At 40.4% G+C, this 27,545-nt stretch overlaps 2 protein-coding genes across 2 annotated transcripts; one reads left to right on the top strand and one right to left on the bottom strand.

Annotated features, from left to right (window-relative positions):
- Positions 1 to 693: 693 nt before the first annotated feature.
- LOC126697790 (probably inactive leucine-rich repeat receptor-like protein kinase IMK2) lies at positions 694 to 3,899 on the top strand. The gene is made up of 2 exons (XM_050394890.1): positions 694 to 2,951; positions 3,071 to 3,899. The coding sequence occupies exons 1-2, from the start codon at positions 959 to 961 to the stop codon at positions 3,685 to 3,687; spliced, it is 2,610 nt and encodes an 869-aa protein (XP_050250847.1). The 5' UTR covers positions 694 to 958; the 3' UTR covers positions 3,688 to 3,899.
- Positions 3,900 to 4,098: 199 nt separating this feature from the next.
- On the bottom strand, positions 4,099 to 9,130 carry LOC126697791 (sorting nexin 2A-like). Its single transcript, XM_050394891.1, has 5 exons — positions 7,763 to 9,130; positions 6,804 to 7,013; positions 6,307 to 6,567; positions 4,655 to 4,741; positions 4,099 to 4,546 (listed from the first exon to the last, which is right to left on the bottom strand). The coding sequence occupies exons 1-5, from the start codon at positions 8,750 to 8,752 to the stop codon at positions 4,466 to 4,468; spliced, it is 1,629 nt and encodes a 542-aa protein (XP_050250848.1). The 5' UTR covers positions 8,753 to 9,130; the 3' UTR covers positions 4,099 to 4,465.
- Positions 9,131 to 27,545: the final 18,415 nt, after the last annotated feature.

Raw genomic sequence — 27,545 nt, 5'->3', positions numbered from 1 at the left:
CCTACATAATTATACAAAAGTTTCTAATTCAAGATCTAATAAATCTCATGAAATTTAAAGTATCATTAGGTGGATTCGCTTATATTATTTTCATGGCTTTTTGCCAATAAGTATTCTAGTGCACTTTTTAAAGAAGTTTTAAAAGGATTTCATCTGCACTGAAAAATAACTGAAACTTATAAAAGTATGAACTTATAAATTGAAAATGATTTTAACTCCTTATAAAAAAATCAATCAATTGCATTAAAAATTCTAACTTGGGTGGATTAAAAAAAAAAATTCTAGCTTGGGTTGTACAATGGAACTCTTTAACATGACCTCATAATTCGGTACAAATCATAAGAGACCAAGTCAGGGGAAAAAATTGTAAAATTATTTAGTTCACTTAGATTTATGGTATGCTTCCATAAAAAAGATTTATGGTACGCTGTAGATTTATTTATAGGCACACCGCACACACAGGTGTTCCATTTTTTGTTCATTGCAACAACTGGGTCCCAGACCCATGAGGAAAAGATAGCCGTTGGGAGGAGCGGCAGGGCAATAAAAGAGCTGGGATTATACCCATGAAACTCGGTCAAAAAACATAATAATAATAACAGTTATAGGGATGGGAAATAAGAAAAACTAGCCGTTAAGCTTTGTAAAGCAAGAGAGCCTCCTAACCTTAATGCATTTAGCACCCACCCCACCTGACATTTTGTCTCGGGTTTTCCTCTCTCCCAATGCAAGATTCCCTCTCTCTCTCTCTCTCTCTCTCTCTCTCTCTGAGCTTCACGTGCACATTCAGAGAAGAGAAACCCCACCCTTCAGTTCACACTACAAAACCCTCTTCCAACTGATCTTTGTTTCTGTTTCATTCACACCTCTTTCATAGTAGCGAAAACTCAGATTCTTTTTTTGCTTTTTGTTTTTTGTTTTGTTTTCAAACTCTGCTATACAGTATTTCTTAGTGGCTATGGCTAACCAAGCTTTACTTTTGAACAATTTTTACAAATACCCTTTTCAGATTCTTGAGTTTCTGATGAAAAGGAGGGCGGGTTGGCATTGTATTTCACTCAATAAGAAAGAGAAGTGGAAGGTTCAGTCTAAAATCCATGATCCTTTTCATTTCTTGGGGTTTTTGAAAGATCTCTTCCTTTGCTCCCACTTTTTGTTGCTTTTTTTGCTACCAGTATGTTTCACTAAGCCTGTTTCAAGCGAGATTTGGGATGGGGTAGTTGTCACACAAGCTGACTATGAAGCACTTCAAGCATTCAAACATGAATTAGATGACCCCAGAGGGTTCTTAAGGAGCTGGAATGATAGTGGCTATGGAGCTTGTTCAGGTGGTTGGACTGGAATTAAGTGTGCACAAGGACAGGTTATTGTACTCCAGCTTCCATGGAGAGGACTTGGAGGCCGAATCACTGAAAAGATTGGCCAATTTCAGGCTCTTCGAAAGCTTAGCCTCCATGACAATGTTATTGAAGGTCCAATCCCTTCCTCATTGGGGCTTCTCCCAAGTCTCAGAGGAGTTCAGCTATTCAACAATAGGCTTTCAGGTTCAATCCCTCCTTCATTAGGTTCATGTCCTTTGCTCCAAACACTTGATATTAGTAACAATTTACTCACTGGGACAATCCCAGATAGTCTTGCAAACTCTACCAAACTTTATAGGCTTAATCTAAGCCTCAATTCGTTTTCGGGTTCAATCCCTGTTAGCCTCACTCGCTCTCCTTCCCTTATGTACCTTGCTCTCCAACACAATAACCTCTCTGGCTCTATCCCAAACTCGTGGGGTGGAGCACTAGAAAAGAACAACTTTCAACTTAGGTCATTGGCCGTTGATCATAACTTCTTCTCTGGAAGCATTCCAGCTTCTTTAGGCACATTAAGTGAGCTTGAAGAGATTTCGCTTAGTAATAACCAGATTATTGGATCAATCCCAGTTGAAATAGGGAGGCTTTCTAGGCTAAGAACATTGGATATCTCTAATAATGCCATAAATGGAAGCATGCCTGCTAGTGTCTCTAATCTATCCTCACTTGTTCTTTTGAATCTTGAGAGCAACAACCTTGATAACCAAATCCCACAAGATCTTGACAGATTACATAAACTTTCTGTTCTAAATTTGAGGAGAAACCAATTTAGGGGTAGCATTCCCACAACTTTTGGCAACATTTCCACTCTTACACAACTAGATTTATCCTTCAATAATCTTAGTGGAGAAATCCCAGCTTCCCTTGCTGATCTAAGAAACCTTGTTTCTTTCAATGTTTCTTACAATAATCTCTCTGGTCCTGTTCCCACTGCTCTCTCTCAGAAATTTAATGCAAGCTCTTTTGTGGGGAACGTTCAGCTATGTGGGTTTAGTGGTTCAATTTCATGTCCTTCCCAAGCACCCCCATCTCCAAAGGGATCAAATGCCCATCACCGCAATCTAGGTACCAAAGACATAATTCTCATAGCAGCTGGAGCCCTCCTCATTGTTCTGCTCATTCTTTGTGTCATATTGATCTGCTGCTTGATGAGGAAAAGAGCAGCATCAAAAGCAAAGAATGGTCAGGCCACAGAAAGAGCCGGTGCTGCAAGGGCTGAAAAGGGGGTCCCACCTGTTGGGGGTGAAGTAGAAGCAGGCGGAGAGGCAGGGGGGAAACTAGTCCATTTTGATGGACCAATGGTTTTTACAGCAGATGATCTTTTATGTGCTACCGCAGAGATAATGGGGAAGAGTACTTATGGAACTGTCTATAAGGCCACATTGGAGGATGGGAGTGAAGTTGCTGTGAAGAGATTGAGAGAGAAAATAACTAAAAGTCAGAGAGAATTTGAAGCTGAGGTTAATGTTCTTGGGAAAATCAGGCACCCAAATCTATTGGCACTCAGGGCTTATTACTTGGGACCCAAAGGAGAAAAGCTTCTTGTTTTTGATTACATGCGTAAAGGGAGTCTTGCAACATTCCTCCATGGTAAGTCTTGCAGCTTCATATTCTAAATTTGCAATGATCAGCTAATAATTGTCTACTAGTTTTGATTCCTTTAGAAAAACTTAAATGTCCTCATTATAATTTGTTCCATTTGGTTGCAGCTCGTGGTCCTGATACACCCACCATTGATTGGCCAAAAAGGATGAAAATAGCGCAGGGCATGACTCGCGGCCTATTCTACCTTCACACACATGAGAACATCATACATGGGAACCTCACATCCACCAATGTCCTGCTTGATGAGCACACCAATGCCAAAATTGCAGACTTTGGCCTCTCTCGGCTAATGACAGCTGCTGCTAATTCTAATGTGATTGCTACTGCAGGAGCATTAGGCTATCGAGCACCTGAGCTTTCAAAGCTCAAGAAAGCCAACACGAAAACTGATGTATACAGTCTTGGGGTTATCATATTGGAGCTCCTAACAGGAAAGTCTCCTGGTGAGGCATTGAATGGTGTGGATTTGCCTCAGTGGGTTGCCTCTATTGTAAAAGAGGAGTGGACAAATGAAGTTTTCGATTTAGAGTTGATGAGGGATGCATCTACAATTGGTGATGAGTTGCTAAACACATTAAAACTGGCTTTGCATTGTGTTGATCCTTCCCCGTCAGCTCGACCGGAAGTTCAGCAGGTTCTCCAGCAACTAGAAGAGATTAGACCCGAGGTAGCTTCCAGTTCAGGTGACGATGGAGCTGGAGTCCCTTCAACAAGCGAGTAGAAAGGGATTTCCCGATGTGGGTTTTATATTTTTGTGGCAGAGATATTTAGGAAGACAACTAGTAGTCCATGATTCTTTCATTCTTGAACATTCATTAGTTTTGTCTAGTAATTTGCGTTAGAGTCTGTAAATAGAGTTTGTTTTAATTTATTAAGTGGCTACTTTTGCCATGTCCATTGTGATTTGATAAAATCTTGCAAACTTCCAACTCACCCTAATTTGCCGAGTCCATCTTTCTTTCTTTTTTCTCTTAAAAAGAAAATAATAATTAAAAATTCGATAGCGTCTATCTTGAGTTATGAATCGAAGTTTTGATGTTTGAGCAAAGAGATGATTAATGCTAGGATCACAATGTTTGTCACAACTGATTGAACAAGTCAGCTTAGGTCAGAGCTAAATGATGAAAACAAGTTGTAAAAAATAAAAATAATTTGTTCTATTGAATACATCACCTTGAAAAAGAAATACATGGTCAAAGAGTAATACTAGTTAGTACCACAACATTTTACACAATTTTTGCTACAATTCGCCACGTGGACAAGTTGTGAGTAGTGGGAGAAAAAATAGTAAGTCTATGTGAGTTCAAATCTTTACCACTCACCAAAAGGAATCTTGGTCATTAGAAATGATAATGGAGGATCTGGACAACTACACCAACCCAAAAAGGATATGAAGCAACAACTCAACTTTCAGAAAATTCCAATTACTGTACATACAAAAATTACAGAAAAGAGTACAAAGGAATGTCTGAAAACAAAAAATTTAACAGCCAACAACTTCAGCTGCCATCTTTCACATATGCGTTGGTTTCTTCTGCGAGTGTCTCCCACACGTTTGCCATCTTCTCCGCATATCCCGCCTGTAAACAGGCATAGATTATTATCAGAACCAAAAATTGCTCTTATTAAATGTTATACGTAGCATTATTATCGTCCAGGAAGACATTGCCAATGTAAAAAGAAGGTACCTGATTTACAACAAATCCTCTCAACATGCTCATGAAGTCATCATGCCTCTCCTTGTCATGCCTTTCAAGCTCACTCCTGATATTTTCCTGCATATAACTCACCATTAATAATACTAACACATCTACGCATAGTCTCTCCATGGAAAACAGTTTGCTCTCAAATGTAAATGTTCCTCAACAAATGCCAAAATCAGTTCAAATTATAAGAAACATGACAACCACAGTGCACATAAAACAAAACAGAACCAGACATTGTCACTTTACCAAACAAGCTTTTGAAGGTTAAATGCATTAGAAAGATGAAAACAATAAAATAAACTGATTGAATTAGACATATACAAGTGGCAGACTATAAATCTGTTGCCAATCCCAAAACAGCAACAAATAAAACAGCTCCATTCTGAACTTGGTTCAAACAAAAACTAGTTATTAATTTATTTTTACAAAAGAAAGATAATTAACATCAGTCAACAGAGCATCATGATCGAACTGATGCCAATCTTCCAAAGCAAATTATAATTTAAAATCCTACATCACAATGTATGTTGCCACAAGCTCTCACTCAATGTGCAGAATACAGAAACAGACACAGCTACACAAGTGAATATCTTTTAAGCACAATAATTGAAGCCTTAAGTATCCACTCCTCCACACCCCCCCCCCCCCCCCCCCTTTCTTTTCTCTCTTCTTCCCTCCAAAACAAATGAGGCTAAATATAAAACATGAAGGCAGCTGGAATCTAAACAGCTAGATCATTTTTGGATGGGGAAGTGTTCCTTTCAATAGTGCAAAAGATAGAGCTCCACACCGTGTGAGATATGGAATCTCCTAGAGTATCTAGAAAGAGAAAATAGCCACTTTCAGGGTCATATTAATAAGTAAGGATCACAATATTCTCTTCTCATCTGATCTTGAAGTACATGCTTAAAGTGAAGTTTAAAGCTTGTGTTTTCAGTGAACTAGTCTCAACTATTGATGTGGTCCATGTGGAGGCTTACCATTAGTATACCAATCTCTATGGCTAAAATTTTATCATATCAAATCTATAAATATCTTTATATAAATTTAATTCTCCCTCCTTCCCTCCAATCATTGAGCTTTGCCAAAGCCAAGTTTTTTTTAGGTAAGAATAATTTAATTCATGTGAAAAATAAAAGAAGAAGCCTAAAAAATACAACAAAAAGAATTATCTACATAAAGGTAATGACTCTATGAATGAAACAATGGAATCACTATCCATAAAGCCAAGGTATAAACAAATTTAACAGCTACATGCATGCTTTAAGACATAATTGATATTTTTTGATAAATTGATATTATGACTATTAAGTGGGAAGATGCAGTAAAACTAAAAATGATATTAAGGACCAATTCATTATGGCTAAGCTAACATTATGCTCTCAACAATATTCATATGCAAGAATGTGGTCCCATATGGATGGGAGCTATATTGCATCTTAATTTTTAGCAATAGGCAAAAGAGCAAAGAGAAAATGATATTATCAACTAAAATCATTATTCCACATTGGATGCACATAATACATTACAGATCATCGAAAATAATAAAAATTGTTTCTAAAGCTGGCTATTTACCATCAAAACCATAGAGCCTAAGTTTCAGTTGCCTAAGCAAAAAAAACCAGTAAGGTTACCTTGATCCGTTCATATTCTCTCTCAGCGCAAATTTTAGCATCTTCAGTAGCCCTGACAGTTTCTTTCAACTCTTCTATTCTGCGCAACCTGGACCTGTCTCCACCAAATATTTTTGCCGAAGCAGCTTCAAGCTTCTCAATCTTTAAATGTAAGGAAGCTAAATCTGACGAAAGCGTCTGGACTGTTAGTAAAGCGCTTGATCGGTCAGAAAATGCATTGTTCACAGCTAGCATTATCCCTAGATATTCATGGAGTTTCTCCTGCAATATAATGGAACAATATGGTATGTGCAGCAATGAAAAGATTTTCCTTATGAAGGACAGTGGACCAGAAATATTCTATCAATTCACTACAACCCATCAACATAATTAAGAAAGTTTCCTAGTAATACTAAGGAGAGAGTTTTCAAGAAATCTTTCAATATTTGTGTTTATTATGGATCACCTAGATTATAAAGTTTGAATTTGAATGTATAGCAATAACTCTTGTTAGTTACCAAATGTTTTACTGTCTGCCCATTTAACTCCCGGTACAATCTACTTGATTTAACAGCAGCAGTCGCAACATTTTTCATGTCACCAGCTCGTTCTCTTTGAGAGTCAAACACTGCTTCCTCCGTCTCAAACTTGGTCAGCTTAACAAACGCCAATCCCAATTCCCCCATTGTCTCTCCCATGTCTTGCTGAGCTTTTACAAGCGATTCAGCCTGCAAAGACAATCATTCATACCAAACATTCACTACCAAAAACCAAGAAACCACCAAAGTAAGTACACCTTTAAATAACCCATTAATTGTCTATTGCGCTTTTACATATAAGTTTATTGTCAAATCCACCATTCAGAAATAGTTTTCACTTTAAAAGGACATTGTTTCATTGTAGCCTGAAACTCATACCAATTGTCACATCCCATATGGAGGAATAAAAATCTTCTGTTCTAAGCGTTTCACTTATGCTCCACCAATCGCAGCCTGCCACGTCCATTTTTTTCCCCAATAAAGAAACCAAAATTTAAAATGGAAAAAATATGACATATGGCATACCAGAGTTGGTCGAGTATAAAGTGGGACAAAAGATTTTGATCCTCACCATCATTCTATCTAAAAAATACACAACACGCCAATTCATTTTTACACAAAACATTCATAGAAACTAAACTTATATTGTTCAAGTGCCAAACTTTACAATGTACCAATTCTTCTCATAGTCACATTCCAAATGAAGCAACATATTATCACCATAAATTCCTATCCAAACACACACACACACACACACACACACAACATACAAATTCATTTCGCACGTCACCTTTATTCATATTAAACCCCTATTGTTCAAGTCCCAAACTTTACAATGCCTAATCTATTATTCATTCATTTCTCTTTCAAAATGCAACCATGCAAGTACCAAATTCTAATATCTTTACACATAAACTACAAAGCACATAAACAATAACCTGTTGAGACACATTGCTAAGTTCTTGCTCAAACTCCATCAACTTCTCCTTCTTCTCCAAGAACCACTTATCCTCCTCCACCACCACCGGCTTCACGCTGCCCCAATCATTCGACACCGCCTGCTTCAACTCCCTAAACATCCTCAACAAATCCCTCCCGCCTTTTGCCGGCTGCGCCACCTCATTCACATCAATCGCATCCTCACCAAGCAACTGCCTCGGCAGCCTCGCCGCGCCGTCGATCACCCTCGAAGCCACGTCGACACTCTTCGGCAGCGGCAACTTCCCCTTCGCCTCCAAAAAAACCCTCAACTCCTCGCTCCGCCGAATCACCGGGTGCGCCGCCAATCTCCGGAGGTACTTCTCCAACGACACCCTCCTCTGCTCCACGAACTCCTGCTTCGCCATCACCTGACTCTCCACCACGCTCTTGTCCGGCCGGAGCGGGATGAAGAACCCCCGGTACGACTCCGACAACCGATCCGATAACGTAACCACGTCCTTGAACCGCCTCCGAACACTGAATTCGGATCCGGATCCGCCGAATTCGGGTAAATTCGTCCTCGTCGTAATAAAATACGTGTAGTACGTGGTCCCACCGGGAACCAAAGAATTGGACAGCTCCTGCTCCTTTTGAGGATCCGAAACCGAGATTTGGAGGTAATCGGAGCTCCGAGGGTTTGAATTGGAGGAGGAAAACAAGGGGATTTGATCGTGGCCGTTGGATGAAGAATCGAAGGAAGTGAAGATCGCTTCGGCGTAGGAAGGAGGGTCGAGAAAAGCGTTGAAGGAAGCGTGAGAGCTCAAGATAGAGTTAGAGTTAGGGTTTTGGGGGTCCATGAAGGACGATGAGGACGAGAGCAGCGGATCATCGTGATTGAGTACTAGTTTAGCACCGGAGTGAGATTGACCGTTGGATGAATCGTCAAGAACTAGAGATTCCATTTCTTCTCGAGATTCATGCAGGTTAGTTTCTTCTATGCACATCATTTTAGCAAAAAAAGAAAGTAAATTTTTTGAAATCGATTTTTTCTTTTTTCTTTTTTTGGTTTTAGTGTGGAGGATTGGGTTTAAGACTCATTTTTTTGGTTGAGAGTGAAGAAGAAGGAAGACTTGGGAGTGTATTGTACGGTAAGCGAGGGAGTGAGTTTTGGGGTGGAGACTCGGCTGAGTCAACTCGGGGGGTTTTGGAGTGAGGTAAGAGGGAGTGGAGTGAAGTTTCTAAGTTGGGAATCTATTTTTGGTCAAGATGATGGTAATGCCGCCACGCAAGGTGGTGACATGCGTGTTTATGATTGTTCGCGGAGAAAACGTTGCTTCAAACGACAGATTTGGAGTTATAACCCAAGCCCGATTGGGACCAGTAATTAGATGTAAGAGCACTAGCATACACTTTCTATAATCTTTGCGTATTATCAATAAATTAGGAAATTGGATTTTAGTATATCATCATATTTTATTAGCTAAAATAAAAGGGGATGTTTATTGTTTATTCCGTATTGGTTATGCGTGTCTATTGTCTATTATTTATAATCCCAATCTACAACTACAAAAGTTAGACCATTTTGTAGTTATACTCTGGTTAGATAATGTATTATAAACCTAGTTTAAAAAACCAATATTACTATTTTTATGTGTATTCTAACAAATATTACTGCTAAATTTTAAATATTTTTGCTAAAAAACTATTCACATCAGTAGGTCTATAATATTGTTTATTTACAAAAATGCTATAGTACTGTGTAAATATACATCACCCCCTACTCTCTCTCTCTCTCTCTCTCTCTAGAAAAGGCGAAGGAAGAAGGAGGAATCAACCCAAAACAAACTAACTCAAACAAATCTGAAAATTCATCACAAATCCAACTTAAAATAAACCCAAAACAAAACCCAACACAAACTTATTTGAAAGGCCCAAATCAGCCCCAAACCTAATCTGATGTTGATGTTACCACTACCATGGAGTGCTCGCCACTGCCATGAGAGAGAAAGTGAAGAGCTAGACCTCAAATCTATCTAAAAATGCAAAAAATGGATTCAGATTGATATGGGTTTGTGTCGAAGTGAAGTTTGGAGGTTTGCTTATAGGGTTTTCCAGTGAAGAAAGAGGGAGGAGGAAGAAGAAAGTGACCGCCTGACTGGTAGAGAAAAAGAAAGAAATTTCAGAAAGTCACAAAGAGAGAGAGAGTGTGTGTGTGTGTGTGTGTGTGTGTGCGCGCATGCGCGCGTGTTTGATGTGGGTTATTGAAATAATAATAAAAATATATAAAATGATTATTTAAAGAAAAAGAGAGTGTATAATAGACAATTTGATGTAGGTGTTTTTGTAAAGTGCTTGTATAAAATAGAAAAAAATAAAATTAGAAGGACTGATGTGAATGCTCCAAGTTTTGTTAATGTGAATTTCAGTTAGTTTAACTCATAAAATTTTGAATTTAGTTTAATCAAAATAAAAATCATTCATGTTTTTAGCATGATGATGAATTGGTGATCGTTAAATAAAGTACCTTGGTTTGAATCTAGTATAATCAAAATAAACCTTATTGTTGTTTTTGGCATGATAATGAAGAGTAATCATCGTATATAGCTCTAGATCTTAACTTGTCTATATAAAAAAAAGGTTTTGTTAATATGTTTCTTAATTTTTTTTTTGTTTGGATTAATGACCTTATTGTTCCTTTCACAATTTGGAGGCAAATGTGCTCAAATGTAAATATTAGAAATTTGGAAAAATTTATTGTCTAAAGGGAAAATAAGCGACAAAAAGTTTATTCATTTGTTTTGTTTTGTCTATTAGACAATGAAAATTTTCGTCACCATGAATTTTTGCAACAAACAGTAGGTGACAAAATTCTTTTCCTCATCTAATGTCTTAGGTGACAAAAATACAATATTCAGTGATGAAATTTTTTGCCATCATAAACCTTGTTTATTGTTATTTTTTTTTTCCTCTTTACTTTTTCTTGCATCTCATTTCTCTCTAATCGACTAAGAGGTACTGGTGAAAGACTTGGCGATGGTTCCAGTGATGAGAGGCTAATGTCAACAATTGGGTGTCAGGATCAATGATCTCGAATGGGATATGGTCCTCGAGGTGACAAAGCAATTCAAACAGCAATTTCAATGGTTAGGGATGTGCATGGGTTGGGTTGATGAGTTTTTTTAACTCAACCCACCATGGTAGATTAAAAAAAAAATCAAATCTAACCCAAGCCATCATAGGGGTCCAACCTAACCCACGTGGATCAGGTTGGACCCACGGGTTGGACATTTTTTTTAATTATTATTATTAAATTGAGTATTAGATAACACTACCACAAATAAGAGCAAATTTATAAACAAATAATCATGAGTATAACACCAGACAAACACAAACACAAACACAAACTATATGAGGAGAATTTAGAGTTTGGGTTTTATTTAGGAAGAGGGGCAAAAAAGTAAATAATAAAATTATATAATATATTTTTAATTTTAAATATATATAAATATAGGTGGGTCGAGTTGAGTTAGACGAATTTGTGAATCTTATGAATTGAACTGAACTCAATCCACTATAAAAAATAAATAAAAAATAAAAAATTTTATAACCCAACCTAACCCAACCTATCAACCCTTAAATATCGACCCAATCCGGTGGGTTGGGTTGGATTGGGTCAGTTTTAACGGGTTGGCAGGTTTGTTGCACACTTACAATGGTTTCATCTCTCTCTCTCTCTCTCTCTCTCTCTCTCTCTCTCTCTCTCTCTCTCTCTCTCTCTCTCTCTCTCTCTCTCTCTCTCTCTCTCTCTCTCTCTCTCTCTCTCTCTCTCTCTCTCTCTCATGTGTGTGTGGAGGTTAGTGATTGTTGGTTGGAGTGGCATTGGTGGGTTATTGATGCCACTCCACAGTGGCACTTGTTGGGAAACATAGGCGGAGCCGCGGAGATGAGTGTTAGCGGATGAGGGTGACTTTTCAATTGTTTGAGACTATTTGGGCATAGGAAGAGGAAAGAATTATGTGTCTTATTTGGAAATTGTTGAGTTGGTGATTATGTGGTATTTTAATTAAGTTGATGTTCTTTTATTGGACTATCTTTTTTTGAAAGAGTTTCAACTCATAACGCCCGTTTTTTATGATAGCACTTTAGTATATGACCAAGACACCAATCAGTTTTTGAGGTAGGTAGGGATTGAATTTTAGATCTCTTATTTAACTATCAGAGATTTTACTAGTTAAACTAACTAAAGTTCACCTTTTATTGGACTATCTCATCGCATTGCGGGGATTGCATATTCACCAATTGCAGTTAATATGCTCCCAAAAAAAGCCCACATAGGTGGAGTAGAAAATCCAGGTAATAGAGGTTTTGCACTTGTCATTTGAGCCAGCCTAGGCCCATATCGTTAAGGCAAACTATGCACACGCCCTTCGGTCCAACTAGTCTGCACGTTGTTTAGGCCAGCCCATACTATTGCCTTTCGGTCAAAGTTGTTTGGGCCAAGCTTTATTTGAACTATACATTACACAGAATTAAATCTCTCCAAGTTTGACCAATCCACCTAAACCTTTAATTTTAGAAATACCAAACCCATCACTGGCTGCCCACACCGTTAAGATTGAAGGCCTTTATAAGATTTCAATGCCCTTTGTACTTGGTGCTACGTACTAGGCCTTCTTTTTTTTTTTTTTGAGAAACCAGACCCAGGGGCCAAATAATATATAAAAACAGGAAGTTACAGAACATCTCTTGAAGCAAGGGGTGCTAGATCATCAGGGAGAGAGTCCAGCCAGACCTGTAGCTTGTTACCTGATTTAGATCGTCTAATAAGGAAATGAGCAACAGAGTTGCTTACACGCTTAACATGGGTAAATGAACAAACCTGAAAATCAGAAGCTAGGACAAGAGAGTCCTGTAAAACATGTCCATACTCAGGCTAATGCACCTCTTTGGCAAGCAATCCCCACTTATACCATGTCATGTTTCAAGTTACCAAAAGGGCTTATTAATGAGATTGAGACCCTCATTAGGAAGTTTTGGTGGGGCTATAGAGGTGAACAAAGGAAAATTCATTGGGTTGGTTGGGACAAGATGTGCAGGCCTAAAGGTGAGGGAGGCATGGGGTTTGGAGAACTAGGGAAGTTTAATGATTCGCTTTTGGCTAAGCAAATTTGATGCCTAGCTAATAATGAAGAGAGTCTTTTTCACAAAGTTTTTAAGGCAAAGTTTTTCCCGATGGAGTGCGAAACAAAGGGTTTTATGTGTGGAGGAGTATCATAAAAGCTAAACATGTTATTGATTTGGGAAGGGTTTGGAGAGTTGGAAATGGTGAATCTATCCAGATTCGTGGTGACAGGTGACTGCCCCAAGTCTCAAGTGCCAGAGTCCTTTCTCTAGTCATGGGGTTGGCCTTGGATGCAAGGGTTTGTGACATTATAGACTAGGATTCACTTACATGGAGGGCTGGTTTGATTGACCAAATTTTTTTGCCTCATGAAGCAAAGCTGATAAAAGGCATTCCTTTGAGCTCGCAAGGTGTTTCGGACAAGCAAGTGTGGCTGCCTTCCAATAATGGAGAATTTACAACACGTTCAGCTTACCATTTACTTGCAGGTCAGGGGAGGAAGATGATAGAGAGCTCCGGAAGTACAGTAGGCAGAAGTTCCTTCATTTTGCTGACCTCTTAGCTTATTTGTTCATGAGGAAGAATAGTTTGGAAATTGATTTGCTGGCTGTGATTATGTGGTTAATTTGGGGTAGAAGAAATGCAGCTCGTTTGGATGATTCTATCCTTGAATATCACCAAATTCGGTCCAAAGTTGAAGTGCATTTGCTGGACCAAACCATATCTAAAGCAAGTCAATGGGACCATGGAGGAAACCTTTTAATTGATCTATTCCCACAAGTCTACAACTCTACATAAATGATAGAACTTTTCTCACAATTTCGCTGGTAAAATTTCTAAGCTGTGCCAATTGCCAAAAGTTTCTTAGTGCCAACTGGCAATTCATGCCATTTCTAATAACAACGTGGTTCAAATGCTCTCTCAAGTCTCACTCATTGTAATTATTTAATTATATATATATATATATATGGATAAATTACATATTTGGTCCCTATTCTTTACACTACATTTCAATTTGGTTCCTAACTTTTCAATTGTATCAATTTGGTCCCTAATCTTTCAGTGCCATGTCAATTTAGTTCCTACTGTTATATTTTGAATAAAAATTGCTGACATGACAAATAGTCAAAATAAAATTTTAATTTATTGTCACATCAACGGAAACTAATTTTTTATTTTGGCCATTAGACATATCATCAATTTTCATCCAAAAGATAATGGTACGGGCTAAATTGACAGGATACTGAAAGGTTATGGACCAAATTGATATAATTGAAAGGTTAGGAATCAAATTGAAATATGTTTATAGGATAGGGACTAAAAGCGTAATTTACCCTATATATATATTTATATATATAAAACAAAGGTGTTAATAGTAAGTTAATGTGAAAATTAGTAACTTGCTAGTTCAACAAATTGTGAAAAATATTATGAAAAGTTGATGTGCTTGCATAGTCTATTAACCAATCCTTCATACAAACTTTCTTGCTTTTGTGTCAACTAGGTACCCATTTGTTATTTTATTAACCTAGAGGGCATGGGCATTGCCTCTGGATCCTGGAATACTAAAGGTATGTTTGGTAACTGTTTTTTCCTCTTATTTTTTGTTTCCAAAAATATTTTTTTATTTTTATTTTTGAGGCTAAAAAACTTGTTTGGCAATCCAAAATGGATAGAAAACAAAAAATGTTCTTAAAACTCAATTTGTGAAGAAAACATGCAAAAGACTGTTTTCAGTTTCTAATTTTTAAAAGTTAATGAAAACACACATTTAATTTAATGAATCTGTTTCATTTAATGAGTTAGCATTAGAGTTCAAATCTTAGTAACAACTTATTTTAGTATTTTTATTTTTTATTTTTTTTTCTTCAAAAAACTATCTTTTAAATTTCAACTAACCAAACATGTTTTTTATTTCAAAAATATAAGAAAATTGTTTTTTTTTTTTTTTTTTTTTTTTCATATTTTCAAAAACAAGTTTTTGAAAATAGAAAACAAAAACTATTACCAAACATAGCCAAATTGTTGGGTTCTATTTTTCTTTTCTATCTGAAAAATTGTTGGGTCTACTTATTTCTTCTACTCCAGCTTTTGGTTGAATTAATTTAATTATCCAATCATTTAAGACCACTAAATATATATCTGCTGGTGGTTATGTGCCAAGACAGTATCATAAGAATGTCTTGTGTTTTTTTAAATAAAAAAAAATTAAAAAATTAAAATCCTGGATTAAAATGGCATTGTTACTTAACGGCAAATTATTACCGAATTTGAATGAAAAGACTGAATTGACTCATTTTAATTTAACAAAGTGGATTCCCTAAAAAAAAATTAAAAAAAAAAAGGTTAACAACGTGAAGAATTAAATTGAACAAAAAAAGACCACTGAAAGCAAAATGGACTTAATTAAAATTTAACCTCTTTTTTTTTTTTTAATGGATATAGCTATAACTATTTCTAACATCGCCAATGTGTGTGTGGAGGTTAGCGATTGTTGGTTGGAGTGGCATTGGTGGGTTATTGATGCCACTCCACACTCCACAGTGGCACTTGTTGGGAAACATAGGCGGAGGTGAGTGGCGGCGGATGAGGGTGACTTTTCAATTGTTTGAGACTATTTGGGCATAGGAAGAGGAAAGAATTATGTGTCTTATTTGGTAATTGTTGAGTTGGTGATTATGTGGTATTTTAATTAAGTTGACGTTCTTTAATTAGACTACCTTTTTTTGAGAGAGTTTCAACCTATGGCATCCGTTTTTTATGATAGTTTTTTAGTATTAGACCAAGACACTAATTAGTTTTTGGTATAGACAAGGATTGAATTCTAGATATCTTATTTAACTATTAGAGACTTTACTAATTGAGTTAACGAATATTGCATATTAACCGATTGCAGTTAATATGCTCCCAAAATAAGCCCACATAGGTGGAGCAGAAAATCCAGGTAATAGAGGTTTTGCACTTGTCGTTTGGGCCAGCCTAGGCCCTTATCGTTAAGGCAAACTATGCACACGCCCTTCGGTCCAACTAGTCTGCACGTTGTTTAGGCCAGCCCATACTAGTGTCGTTCGGTCAAAGTTGTTTGGGCCAAGCCTTTATTTGAACTATACAGTACACAGAGTTAAATCTTCTCTAAGTTTGACCAATCCACCTAAACCTTTAATTTCAGAAACGTACCAAACCCATCACTGGCCGCCCATACCGTTAAGATTGGAGGCCTTTATAAGATTTCAATGCCCTCTGTACTTGGTGCTACGTACTAGGCCTCTATAGTCTAAACCATATCTAAAGCAAGTCAATGGGACCATGGAGGAAACCTTTTAATTGATCTATTCCTGCAAGTCTACGACTCTACATAAATGATAAAACTTTTCTCACAATTTCGCTGGTAAGCTATGCCAACTGCCAAAAGTTTCTTAGTGCAACTGACAATTCATGCCATTTCTAATAAAAACGTGGTTCAAATGCTCTCTCAAGTCTCACCCATTTGTTTCTCAAAAAAAAAAAAAAAAAAAAGTCTCACCCATTGTAATTATTTAATTTTATATATAATAAAAAAAAAAACAAAGGTGTTAATAGTAAGTTAATGTGAAAATCAGTAACTTGCTAGTTCAACAAATATTATAAAAAGTTGATATGCTTGCATAGTCTTTTAACCAATCCTCCATACAAACTTTCTTGCTTTTGTGTCAACTAGGTACCTATTTGTTATTTTATTAACCTAGAGGGCATGGGCGTCGTCCCTGGATCCTGGAACACTAAGGGGCTGTTTGGATTCATTTTTTTGATCACTCAATTTTCATTACTCATCACTCAATTTTTCACACCCATTTGGCATCATCACCTAATTTCCATCACTCAATATTTTTCACACTATTTGTGGGCCCATACCTGTCAGCCGGTGCAGCTTTTTTTTTGTTTTGTTTTGTTTTCAGTACCCAAACTCACCGAAGCTAAAAAAAAAAAAAAAACAGAATTGAAGACCGAACCAGTGAAAAAAAAAAAAAAAAACCAGAACTGAAAACCGAACTAGTAAAAAAAAAAAAAACCCAGAAAAAAAAAAAACCGAACAGCCAACCTAGGAGAAGAAAGAAAAAAAAAAGTCAAAAGTGGTCAAAAGGTGCGGCTGGTACTGTTTGTGGGTCCCTTATGTGTGTTTAATTACAATATTGTCATTGAGTTATGAGTTATGGAAATTGAAAACAGCCAAAAGGTGTTTTCAGTTTCCATAACTCATAACTCAAAAATCAGAGAATTGAGTGATGGAAACAAAGTTATCGTTTGCCAAACAACCTTTTTGCTATGGGTTCCACAATTTTTGAGTTATGAGTTATAGAAACTGAGAATTGAGTTATGGAAATTGCCAATCCAAACAGCCCCTAATTGTTGGATTCTATTTTTCTTTTCTAGCTGAATAATTGCTGGGTCTACCTATTTCTTCTACTTCAGCTTTTGGTTGAATTAATTTTATTCTCCAATCATTTAAGACCAGTAAATATATATATGCTGGTGGTTATGTGCCAAGATAATATTATAACCTCAAAAAAAGAAGGGTAAATTGCAAATTACACCCTTGAAATTTTGGGTTGACTGGATTTTACATCCCAAAATTTCAGAAACTTGATTTTACACCCTAAAATTTAGTTCCGTTAGCAATTCACACCCTACGGTTAGTTTTTGCTATTAAGTGACATATGTGCATGCTGACTTGTTTTATTTTCGCTAAATTAGCCCTAAAACCATGTCATTTCTATAAAAAAATATAAACTTACCTGGCACTATACAAACGGTACCGTTTTTCCCAAGCTAAAACACAAAAAAATCCAATCCTAAAACTATACCGTTTCATCCTAATTCTAAAATCTCAAATTAGTCACTCATATCATCAGCTATTCCCAAATCTCTAAGCAAGCCTCATCGTGAACCTATCCACTTGAAAAGTATCAGTGGTAGTGGCTCATCGTGAACCCATCATCCCAGCGGCAACGGCAGCGGCCTTATCGTGAACCTGACAAACGTCCTCGGCTGCTGTGAACCTCAGCCATCAGCCCAGCGGTGACCACAACAACGGCCACAGCAATGGTGAGGTTTGATTACTGTTTGATATGATATGGTTTAGGCTATTTTCATAGCTATTGATGATTTTTCATAATTCTTTTTTTCTTTTTCTAAATTTAGTTTTGATTACTGTTTATATTCACTATTACAGACTCGTGTAAAAGATTATAATGATGACTGTAAGTTCTAAACTAATTATGGTGTAGGAAAACTCGCATTGTGTCGACTTGAGATTAGGTTGTTAAGCACTTGGATTATTGTTGAGTGGTTAGGCAAACCCATGATTGTTGATTGGTTAGGCAAACCCATGAGTGTTGACCTGAGTTCTAAACTAATTCATGTGTTAAGCACTTGGATTATTGTTGATTGGGTAGGCAAACCCATGATTGTTCTATTGCGTAGATGATTTCAACATCTAATAGATTTCCATATTGGAATGAGATTTTTTTTTTTTAATTTATTTTATTTATACAAATGACTGGTTTTTTTACACCTAATAGATGATTGGTTTTTTTACAGATGATTGGTTTTATCACAATGAGCTGCTGCCGCCAGTACCTTTCAGGTGGATGGGTTCATGATGAGGCTTGCTCAGACATTTGGGAATAGCTGATGATACGAGTGATTGATTTGAGATTTTAGAATTAGGCTGAAAAGGTGTAGTTTAGGATTGAATTTTTTGTGTTTTAGCTTGGGCAAAACGGTACCATTTGTATAGTGCTAGGTAAGTTTATATATATATATATATATATATATTTATTTATTTATTTATAGAAATGACATGGTTTTGGGGCTGATTTGGCAAAAATAAAACAAGTCAGCATGCACATGTGTCACTTAACAGCAGAAACTAACCGTAGGGTGTGAATTGCTAACGGAACTAAACTTCAGGGTGTAAAATCAAGTTTTTGAAATTTTGGACTGTAAAATCCAGTCAACCCCAAACTTCAGGGGTGTAATTTGCAATTTACTCAAAAAAGAATATGTCTTGTGTTTTTGTTTTTTTTTTAAATTAAAATCCTGGATTAAAATGGTATTGTTACTGTGGTTGCACGATTTTCCTGGCCCAACTTCTATTGATCAGGCCTTGGCCCAAAGCGCAACCCACAATAAATATTTGTAGAGGATGGGTCAAAGAACTTAGCCTCAGTGAACCTATTCGGTCTGATACATGGACAGTATAGTTTGCAAAAAATAAAAACACAAGAATGAATCTCTCACGTATGATTCTATTTCTTCAGTTCTTAATACAGTTTTTTTTTTCGTCCTCCTTTTTGAGGGACTTCACTACATTATATAGTTCTCCTCCTCTCATCTCAACCTTACACCTGTTGATCATCTAAGCATCTACTTCAGCACCTGTCACATCAGCCGCCCTCATCACTCCCTTTGTGAGTTGCAGAGGCCAAGGTGGTACTGTTCAGGGGTCTTTTCCTCATTAATGCGGCCAAGAGGGTGGTTGGGGCGCAATTAATGTGGTGGTAGCTTTCCATGAGATATTTTGGATTTTATTCATTTTATATGTTGGGAGGATGAACTGAAATGGCTGGGGAGAGTTCCTCGTCTGGGCTCCGTGATGTCCGAGGAGGAGTTACTCCTCGGACAGATTTCCTTGGTGTTATTGGGATCGAGTAATGCTTCATATGTGGTTTTTCTTCGGACAGGACGCTCCTTGGACGGGCCTGAATTTGGAATAGCCCATTATTTTTGGGCCGGGCCCCACAATAGCCCCTCAAAACTCCGGTTTTTATCTCCTTCCGAGGAGAAAAGCGGGGTTTTGATGTTTATGAGAGGATGGAAATAAGGAGATCGTGTGGCGCGCGTGCGGATCGTTACTTTTGACGCGCTACAATTTACGAGGCGCGGCCATTAACTTCTGGAGGCGTTATGTTCCCTTCATCCAACGGCGTGGCGTGGATCGAACGGCCATCGTTTTTTCTCGTATTTTTAGGCAGGAGTGATCTTTTCTCTCTCCTCCTGGCTATATAAGACGTCAGAGGGGTTCAGTTCCTTCTTTTTATCTGTATTTCATAAATCTCAAAGGACTCCAGAGAACTCCATCGAATCCCAGAGATATACGAACACTTGCGTCCGTTACGCCACCGTAGCCGTTTTTTGTGAAGCGTTTCGTCTAGGAGAGATTTCCAGGCGTCCCATTGAGCGTTTTGTGAAGGTACCAGTACATTTCGTTCTTCTCGCCGTTTCAGTTCCTTCCTCGGACTCTATTTTTCTTCTCGGTCTTTACTTTCATTTCCCCAGTTCAGTTCAGATGGGTAGATTCGAAAAACTAGTAAAAACTCCAGTCGCTACGGAGGCCTTTAGGGTAAATACCACATTCCTCCGGGGGTTGGGCTGCAGTACTGTCCTCTTGAAGGAGTATTGACAGATAGAGGTGAGGGAGAAGTCGTTATCCCCATGATTGCTTTCATAGAAGGAGGGATGACACTTCCCATGCGTAGGATTACAAGGGAATACCTGTTCAACCATAGGTTGACGCCGTATCAGTGTGCCCCGAATATGTTCAAGATACTAGGCTGTGTAAATGTCTTAGACGAGCGGATGAATCTAGGCCTTACTTGGCACGATGTGGCTTATCTGTACGAATGTCACCGCCTCGGGGATGATGGGTATTATCTTAAATCCCGGAACGAGGACGTTAGGTTGATCTCTTGTCTCCCAGTATTCAATAAGACCGTGAAGAATGACTTCCTTATTGCTTCTGGGGAGTGGTTCGACGGTATTCATTGTCCAACTCGGGTAGGAAACCCAGGTGCGGCGTTTTTAGGATCGGTCCTTTTTGGGAAAGGATTTAGTATTGAGGGGTTATTTTTCTTGCTTTCTTTGTAATTGGAAAATTTCATGGACTAACCTCACTTTTCTTGGTTGTTTGCAGACAAAGTTCACGTTGCTCCTCGGATAAACTTTGTGAACATGCCAGCGTTGAACTATCTTCTTAGGTCGGAGATTTACGTTGCCGAGGACGGACAGTTGTGTGCGGCCCATCTGGTTCTAGGCTATCAACCTCTGAGCAGCGCTTTCCAGGCAATCGGTCACGCTATAAGGGCTGGCAGTCCGAGGCTGGCTAGGATTGATGTGTCCAAGGACAGGTTCCTAGCTCAATACGATCTGCCACCAGTTGTGTTGCCTGGTGTCAGAAATCCCTACTTAGCAGAGCAGCTACCTCCGGTAAACGAGCCTGGCGCTGCTGTTTTGGTTGAAGAAGAAGCTGAATCATCTCGTCTTTCCCTTGAGGAAGAGATAGACAAGTTTTACTTCGAGGAGGAAATTCAGCAAAACCCCTTGGTGGAACTTTCTAATCCCGAAGCAGAGCAGGACCAACATTCCGCAGTTGGTGTTCCCTCAATCGTTATCTGCTCGGACGATACTTCAGACGAAGAGGCAGAGCCCATGGCAGGAAAGGGAAAGTCTCTAAAGGAGCTGATGTCCTCCCGAGGGAAAGGTCAGTCATCGAAGGGACCAACTCCATCACAGGTCAAAACCCTTCCCCCCGTGGTCCTTCAGGGCGTCTCGGACCCTGGCCTTAAGGTTAATCCGGACCTGAAGAAGAGGAGGCCGGTTGACACTCCTGAGGAAGGTGAGGTGATTGCCCAGCTGACCAAGCAGCAAAAAACCACACGGGCGCCAAGGAGCAGGAGGGGTAACTCCTCGGAGAGCCGGGATGAGGAGAACCTTGCTGAAGTGCGCGCCACCCCTCGCGCATGGAACCCCAAGTTGGAGCTGGATGGGGTTGCCATCCCTTTCAATGCTTCGGTCCGAGAGTATAACCGAGGCCGGGCAGGGTACGTGGCGGATGCCTTAGAGCAACCCCTACTCCTTCCTCGGGACATGGAGGCCTATAGGCGGTTCTCTCAGCCCGAGATCTTCCTATCCCTTAAAAGGGATCTCGCGCTGGTAAGTAATCCTTTTACTGTTTTATTAATTTACTTACACCCCTGTTAGATTTAAAAAAAAAAAAAAAAAAAAAAAAAAAAAAACAATCTTGTTTCGTTCGTAGATTACTCAGCAGGTGTTCGTGGCTGAGGAGTTTTGCCGTGATAACTGTAGTCGGGCTGAGGCTGAGTCCCAGGCTTGGACGGAGATGGAAAAAACCTTGGGGTCCCTCAAGCACGATCACCTTAAACTCACGGACGAGTTCAAGGAGTCGGAGAACCGGCGCAAAAGTGCAGAGGCTGGTTTGAAGAGTGCCGAGACCCAGGCGGAGGACCAGCGCAAAGAGCTGTACTCGACACAAATTAACCTCGCCACCGAGAGGCAGGCAGTGCAGGATCTCAAGACTGCCCTGCAAAAAGTCGAGGATGAGCTGAGGCAGGTCAAAGAGGAGGCCCAGCTGATCCGAGAGGCTACTGAGGCCGAGAAGAATGCTGCTCGCCAGCTCGGGGCCGAAGAGACGGAGGCCAGGCTATCCGAGGAGATCCCCGAGGTGTGCAGGGATTACTGCAGTATTTCATGGGCTCATGCTCTCGATGCTGTAGGAGTTCCTGCGGATTCGGCACTAAGACTGCCCGAGAGCATCTTCTATCCTCAGGAGATCCGAGAGAATCCTGATGACGCCCAAGTCGCTTCAGAGCAGGACCTGGCGGTGCCTGATGCCGTCCTTGTGCCTGATATGGCGAAGGATCCCGCCGCAGACTCTACCATCGAGGTTCCTCCTCCTCAGCCCGAGCAGAAAGAAGATCCTCCTGCTAAGGCTTAGCCTTTTAGGCTTTTGATCTTTGTACTCTTTCCCTTTTTTTTTTTTTTTTTTTTGAATGAGAGTCGTCTTATTTTTCCATTCTTTTGTAAGGACCTCCCTTTCTAATGTACTCGGAATATTAATACAAAATGTTCGTTTTGCTTACTATGGATGTATGTCAGTAGCGCTCTTTTTTAAACATTTGCAACGATGTAGATGCAGGTAAACGATCAAAATAAAATGGGTTTTTGGGCTGCGCATTTGAGGGTTGCGATGGTGCTAGACTGCGCGCACGCATTAAAATGATTTCCTTTAAGTAATAATCTCCCAATCTATCATAAGTAATAATTTCCCCTAAGTCTGTGGTCCGAGGAGCCATGCATGACTTAGATTCTGTTTAAAACTTATGAATAGTTGCCTTAAGTAATAATTTCCCCTAAGTCTGTGGTCCGAGGAGCCATGCAGGACTTAGGTTCTGTTTAAAACTTATGAATAGTTGCCTTAAGTATTAATTTCCCCTAAGTCTGTGGTCCGAGGAGCCATGCAGGACTTAGGTTCTATTTAAAACTTATGAATAGTTGCCTTAAGTATTAATTTCCCCGAAGTCTGTGGTCCGAGGAGCCATGCAGGACTTAGGTTCTGTTTAAAACTTATGAATAGTTGCCTTAAGTATTAATTTCCCCGAAGTCTGTGGTCCGAGGAGCCATGCAGGACTAAGGTTCTGTTTAAAACTTATGAATAGTTGCCTTAAGTATTAATTTCCCCGAAGTCTGTGGTTCGAGGAGCCATGCAGGACTTAGGTTCTGTTTAAAACTTATGAATAGTTGCCTTAAGTATTAATTTCCCCTAAGTCTGTGGTCCGAGGAGCCATGCAGGACTTAGGTTCTGTTTAAAACTTATGAATACTTGCCTTAAGTATTAATTTCCCCCAAGTCTGTGGTCCAAGGAGCCATGCAGGACTTAGGTTCTGTTTAAAACTTATGAATAGTTGCCTTAAGTATTAATTTCCCCCAAGTCTGTGGTCCGAGGAGCCATGCAGGACTTAGGTTCTGTTTAAAACTTATGAATAGTTGCCTTAAGTATTAATTTCCCCTAAGTCTGTGGTCCGAGGAGCCATGCAGGACTTAGGTTCTGTTTAAAACTTATGAATAGTTGCCTTAAGTATTAATTTCCCCTAAGTCTGTGGTCCGAGGAGCCATGCAGGACTTAGGTTCTGTTTAAAACTTATGAATAGTTGCCTTAAGTATTAATTTCCCCTAAGTCTGTGGTCCGAGGAGCCATGTAGGATTTAGGTTCTGTTTAAAACTTATGAATAGTTGCCTTAAGTATTAATTTCCCCTAAGTCTGTGGTCCGAGGAGCCATGCAGGATTTAGGTTCTGTTTAAAACTTATGAATAGTTGTCAGTAGATCAGCAAGCAGCGGATAGTCATGAAAGAAAACGTATGCTAAGCCATTCTCATTAATAACAATATCTTCTGAGGTTATTTACATTCCATGGTCGAGGTACAGCTTTTTCATCCAAATCTTCTAGGTAGTAGGCGCCTATTCCGGCCACGGATGTGACACGGTATGGTCCCTCCCAATTGGGCCCCAACTTGCCCCAAGAGGGGTTCTTTGCGCTGCCAAGAATCTTCCTCATCACGAGATCACCTGGACCCAGAGGCCGCAGTTTGACGTTAGCATCATACCCTTGTCTCAGCTTCTGGTGATAATAGGCCATATGAATCATCGCTTTTTCCCTTCTTTCTTCAGCTAGGTCCAGACTCTGTTCCAATAACTCGTCGTTATCGTTTGGGGTAAACGATCTAGACCTTAGTGTGGGAAAGTTGTTCTCGATCAGGAGCACGGCCTCAGCCCCATAAGTCATTGAGAAGGGGGTCTCACCGGTCGATCGTCGTGGCGTCGTCCAATAAGTCCATAAGACGTGGGGGAGTTCTTCTACCCATCTCCCCTTTGCCTCGTCCAGTCTCTTCTTCAGTCCATTCACTATGACTTTGTTCACGGCCTCGACCTGCCCATTTCCTTGAGGGTAGGCGGGGGTGGAATATCGGTTAATGATTCCAAACTCGCGGCAATACTCCCTAAAGTTCCTACTGTCGAACTGCAGACCATTGTCGGAAATGAGTGTACGCGGAGTCCCGAAGCGGGTGATGATGTTCTTCCAGATGAATTTTTGGGCGTCCACGTCCCTAATGTTGGCCAAAGGTTCAGCTTCCACTCATTTAGTGAAGTAATCAGTTCCGACTATTATGTATCGCTTGTTCCCCGCAGCTTTGGGGAAAGGTCCGACTATATCAAGGCCCCATTGTGCGAACGGCCATGGGCTAGAAAGGGGGTTGAGAACCCCTCCGGATTGGTGGATATTCGGGGCGAATCTTTGGCACTGGTCGCACTTCTTAGCGTATTCTTGGGCCTTTCTTTGCATGTTCGGCCACCAGTACCCTTGGGTGAGTGCCCTGTGCGCTAGCGACCTTCCTCCGGTGTGGCTTCCGCAAATCCCCTCGTGTAACTCCTCAAGTAAAGACTCGGACTCTTCTGGATGTATGCAGAGTAGGTACGGTCCAGAGTAAGAGCGTCGATATAATTTGTGGTCCTCTGACAGCCAGAACCGAGGAGCATTCCTGCGTATCTTCTCTGCTTCCAGTTTTTCCTCCGGTAAGATGTCGTTTTGGAGGAAGCTCTTTATGGGATCCATCCAGCTGGGACTTTTTCTGATCTGATGGACTTGACCCGGGTTTCTGCGGATGGGACTTGCCTGTGATAGATCTTCCACAAGGATCATTCGCGGCAAATTATGCGCCGAGGACGTGGCGAGAGTGGCCAGCGAGTTTGCATGGGTGTTTACGCTCCTGGAAATGTGCGTCAGACTGAAGGATTCAAAACTCGTCTGTAGCCGTTTGACTTGTCCCAGATACTCTTGCATCCTAGTATCTCGAGCTTCAAGCTCGCCCATCACTTGTCCGACCACTAATCTGGAATCCGAGAATGCTTCTATTATTCTCCCACCCAATCTTTGAACTATCGCCATCCCTTGAAGTAAGGCTTCGTATTCGGCTTCATTGTTCGTAGCCGAGAATCCGAGTCTGAACGATTTTTCAATGGCAGTGCCGTCCGGCGATATTAAAACTATCCCAACTCCTGATCCTCTCTGGTTGGCCGCGCCATCCACATAGACCTTCCAATGCATGGTCCCCCCTACTGAAATTGCGCCAACCGATTTTCCACCCAGGTCTTTCTTCTCGGTCATTGTTTCTATAGAGGGTTCAGCAAACTCTGCTACCAAGTCTGCGAGGACCTGTCCTTTGACGGAGGGTCTGGGCATATATTTAATATCAAAGGCCCCCAAAAGAGCACTCCACATGGCGATCCGTCCTGTGTAGTCAGCGCTTCGAAGCACGGCTCGAAGGGGAAGCTGAGTTAGAGCGATGACCGTATGCGCCTGAAAGTAATGAGGAAGCTTCCGGGTTGCATGCACTATCGCCAGAATTGCCTTTTCTAAAGGTAGGTATCGCACCTCGGCCTCATGTAGTGATTTGCTCACATAGTACACCGGTCGCTGCACCCCATTATCATCCCGTATTAGTACCAGGCTTACAGCGTGGGGGGCCACGACGATGTAGGCAAACAGCACCTCATCTGCCTCAGGACTGGACATGATGGGTGGTCGGGACAGGTAGTCCTTAAGTTGCTGGAAAGTCTGAACGCAATCCTCTGACCATTCGAACTCTTTCCACTTGTTTATCAGGAGGTAAAAAGGCTGACATCGATCCGCCGATCGCAATATGAACCGGTTTAATGCTGCAATCATGCCAGTGAGCTTCTGCACCTCCTTCGGATTTCGAGGAGTCTGTAGGCTGTTAATGGCTTTGATTTGGTCGGGACTTACTTCTATTCCCCTGTGGGTGACCATGTACCCTAGGAATTTCCCAGACCCGACCCCGAATGAACATTTGGAGGCATTCAGCCGCAACCGGTGCTCCCTTAAGATAGCGAAGACTATTCCGAGGTCTTTCACGTGCTCGGACACCCTTTTACTCTTCACAACCATATCGTCTATATAAACCTCAATGATCTTGCCCAGTTGTGGCTCGAACATCCGAGTCATCATCCTTTGGTAGGTTGAGCCCGCGTTCTTTAGCCCGAACGGCATCACCTTATAATGATAATTTCCGATGGGCGTCATGAAAGCCGTTTTCTCTTGGTCTTCTAGCGCAAGGGGTATCTGATGATAGCCCTAGAAGGCGTCCAGGAAGCTCATTCGAGGGTGCCCCACGGTTGCATCCACCAATCGATCGATTCGGGGTAGGGGGAATGGGTCCTTGGGGCACGCCTTGTTCAGGTCCGTGAAGTCCAAGCAGACCCTCCACTTCCCTGTCTTCTTCCTTACCACCACCGTGTTCGCCAACCATTCGGGATAAAAGACCTCTTTGATAGCCCCTGCTCTTTTCAATTTTGCCACTTCGTCTCTTACGGCACTAGTGTGTTCCTTTGAAGGGCGTCGGGGTGGCTGCTTCTTCGGAGTGGAAGAGGGGTTGACGTTCAGGTGGTGACAAATGAGGCTAGGATCAACTCCCGGGGCGTCGTAGGCTAGGACATTTTCTCTGAGAAATCTGACCAGTTCCTCCTTTTCTTGAGAGGGTAATTCAGAGCCGACCTGAAAGAACTTCTCCGGGTCATCGTTGACAGCAATCTTATCTAAACTTTAACACCTTATCTCCTCGGCCAGCCCATCGTCTTGCCTTACCGAGGAGGCTGGTTGCTATAAGCTCTCTGGGACCGAGGACTCGACTAAGGGCCGATGTAAAATGGCAGCCACCATACACTTCCTGGCCACGGCCTGATCTCCTCGGATCTCTTCTACTTGTCCTCTGGATGGGTATTTTACTTTTTGGTGAAGTGTGGAGGTCACGGCCTCTAGGGCGTGGA

The sequence above is a fragment of the Quercus robur genome, chromosome 8 (assembly GCF_932294415.1).
Source record: "Quercus robur chromosome 8, dhQueRobu3.1, whole genome shotgun sequence".
In the NCBI taxonomy this organism is placed as follows: Eukaryota; Viridiplantae; Streptophyta; class Magnoliopsida; order Fagales; family Fagaceae; genus Quercus; species Quercus robur.
The sequence above is the reverse complement of the archived record's forward strand: the minus strand, read 5'-3'. Positions and strand labels throughout refer to the sequence as shown.